This window comes from Phocoena sinus, chromosome 19 (assembly GCF_008692025.1).
Source record: "Phocoena sinus isolate mPhoSin1 chromosome 19, mPhoSin1.pri, whole genome shotgun sequence".
Classification (NCBI taxonomy): domain Eukaryota; kingdom Metazoa; phylum Chordata; class Mammalia; order Artiodactyla; family Phocoenidae; genus Phocoena; species Phocoena sinus.
In genome coordinates, this window is record NC_045781.1 from 4093962 (window position 1) to 4096448 (window position 2487).

Consider the following 2487-nt stretch of genomic DNA (forward strand, 5'->3'; position numbering starts at 1 on the left):
TTTTTTTTTGTGTGTGTGTGGTACGCGGGCCTCTCACTGTTGTGGCCTCTCCCGTTGCGGAGCACAGGCTCCGGATGCGCAGGCTCCGGCCGCGCAGTCTCAGCGGCCATGGCCCATGGGCCCAGCCGCTCCGCGGCATGTGGGATCTTCCCGGACCAGGGCACGAACCCGTGTCCCCTACATCGGCAGGCGGACTCTCAACCACTGCGCCACCAGGGAAGCCCCAAGACAGCTTTTAATGTGTAAATTTATCCAAAGTTTGAAAATACCACGGAGAATCTTAGGAATCCCAGTAGTCAGTGAATGGGCTATCTGTATGTCCATTACATCTACAGACTCCACACACACCCACTCAGATGACTCTCAGAATGCTGGTATATGAGAAGTTAATTCTCATGTCTGGCTTCGTCGTTCTTTGCCTTTCCCTCTCATATCTTCAATCACCTGTGTCACAGGACACATATAAGTAGTTGGGAAGTGTTAAACTCTGACAGTAAAGCAAAATCAGAGTTAAAGGCAAATGTTTAATGAATCATGTTCAAACACAAGCTAGTCAGTGAAGAACTTTAGGTTTAAAGGGCCAGATATTCTGCATTCCCAAGAAATCACAATCAGCTTCTCATTCTGGTTATTTTCACATTGCATTTTGCGGCCACAAAATTAGTTGTACATTTTTGCGCATTGATCTACCACTAAAAGATTCAAATTAAGAGACTGAAAGGAAACATTTTGTATCTGTGTATTTAAAAAAAGTCTGTCGATGAACAATGAACCAGGTGTCAGTTTCCTATGGGGGGAACGTTCTCATGGAGTACTGTAAGGCCAAGTCAGTCCACTTCATTTCTTTTAAAAAATTTTTTAATTTATTTTTGTCTGCGTTGGGTCTTCATTGCTGCACGCAGGCTTTCTCTAGTTGCGGCGAGCAGAGGCTACTCTTCGTTGTGGTGCGCGGGCTTCTCATTGCGGTGGCTTCTCTTGTTGCGGAGCATGGGCTCGTGGCACGGGGGTTTCAGTAGTTGGGGCTCGTGGCACACGGGCTTCAGTATTTGTGGCATGCGGACTCAGTAGTTGGGGCACACAGGCTTAGTCACTACGTGGCATGTGGGATCTTCCTGGACCAGGGATCGAACCCGTGTCCCCTGCATTGGCAGGCAGATTTTTAACCGCTGTGCCACCAGGGAAGTCCCAGTCCACTTCGTTTCTTGTTCTTTAACAGATTCTGTGGTGCCGCCGTTGTCCTGTCCAGGTTCAGGAAGCTCATTCAGTGGTATTGCAACATCCTCATAAGGCAGCTTGTCTTCTCGCCTAGCATCGTCAATCAAATCCAAGATCCTTCCATCTCTCTGTACCTGATTGTCCGTTCTCCTGCAGCTTTGATCTTGCCAGATATTGCCCATCACAGGGTATTCCCAGACAGGCAGTGCGTATGTTCCCCGGGGCAGGGTAGTTTTATCCATCTCTGTTTTGGAGCTCTATAAACGTGTAGTTACAGTAGCAAAGCTGGAACGCCTTTTTCCGCCCCTAGGTTTATTTCTGTTTCTGTAAAAGAGGGACATGTCCTGCCCCATTCTTTTTTTTTTAAACATCTTTATTGGAGTATAATTGCTTTACAATGGTGTGTTAGTTTCTGCTGTATAACAAAGTGAATCAGTTATACAATCTTCTATGTATTCTTCAGCTCCAGTGATTTTTCCCTCACATTCACAATGAGAGCCAAAATCTTCCTCCTGGCCTGTGAGGACTTGCGTGATCTAGCTCTTCCCAATTTTCTTTTACTTTGAACGAACATTAGACATTTTAAGTGTATTTGCCCCAATTCTTTAATTTAGTATACCTATTAACTTATAGGATTCTTAAATATATTAATGCCATAGGGGCACTTGTAACATTGCCCACCATATTTTAAAGTCTCAATTGTTATAATATCATAGTTATTAAGAAATTAAATAAGTTTCTCTTATTTAGTATGAAGCTTATGGGTACTGTATCCTATTTTTTCACTTTCTGATTAGTTCTATGTCAAAATCATATATGATTTTACATTCAAAAGATCTAATATAACAAGCTCAAATAAAAACATGTTTGGAAAGAAGTGAGTTAGATAATTAGTAGGTATCCATATTTATGAAAATGTTTGGTTCACTTCAAGCAAAAAGTAGTCAGGTTTTTCATTTGCTTTTCTCAATGTGTGAGAATCATGGTATAATTTAATCACAACAGTTTATTTTATGTATCAGTGATTCTTTGCATATTTTACAACTTTCATGTTCTTTTATTTATAAATAAGGTTTTATTTTTTTCTAAAGAATGGTTTACAGACTTGATATTGTGTATGTATAGCAACAATATATTAATAATATAAATTTCTCTATTGTCATTTAAATAATAATTCATTCAAATTTTTCATTAAAGACTTTTAATAAATGATTGTAATGCATTTTCCATGAAATTCTCCTGCCTTGCAACACATACCAGTGACTCAAAATG

At 40.6% G+C, this 2487-nt stretch overlaps 1 protein-coding gene across 1 annotated transcript; it reads right to left on the reverse strand.

The window, feature by feature from the left end:
* Nucleotides 1-779: 779 nt before the first annotated feature.
* On the reverse strand, nucleotides 780-1457 carry LOC116744051 (anaphase-promoting complex subunit 13-like). The gene is made up of 2 exons (XM_032613336.1): nucleotides 1187-1457; nucleotides 780-829 (listed from the first exon to the last, which is right to left on the reverse strand). The coding sequence occupies exons 1-2, from the start codon at nucleotides 1455-1457 to the stop codon at nucleotides 780-782; spliced, it is 321 nt and encodes a 106-aa protein (XP_032469227.1).
* Between the last annotated feature and the right edge of the window lie 1030 nt (nucleotides 1458-2487).

Coding starts and splice junctions, on each gene's coding strand:
- LOC116744051 (XM_032613336.1), bottom strand. CDS start 1,457: ATGGATAAAACTACCCTGCCCCGGGGAACATACGCACTGCCTGTCTGG. Junction 830..1,186: donor ACAAGAAACGAAGTGGACTG/GGACTTCCCTGG, acceptor ATGAAGTGGACT/GACTTGGCCTTACAGTACTC.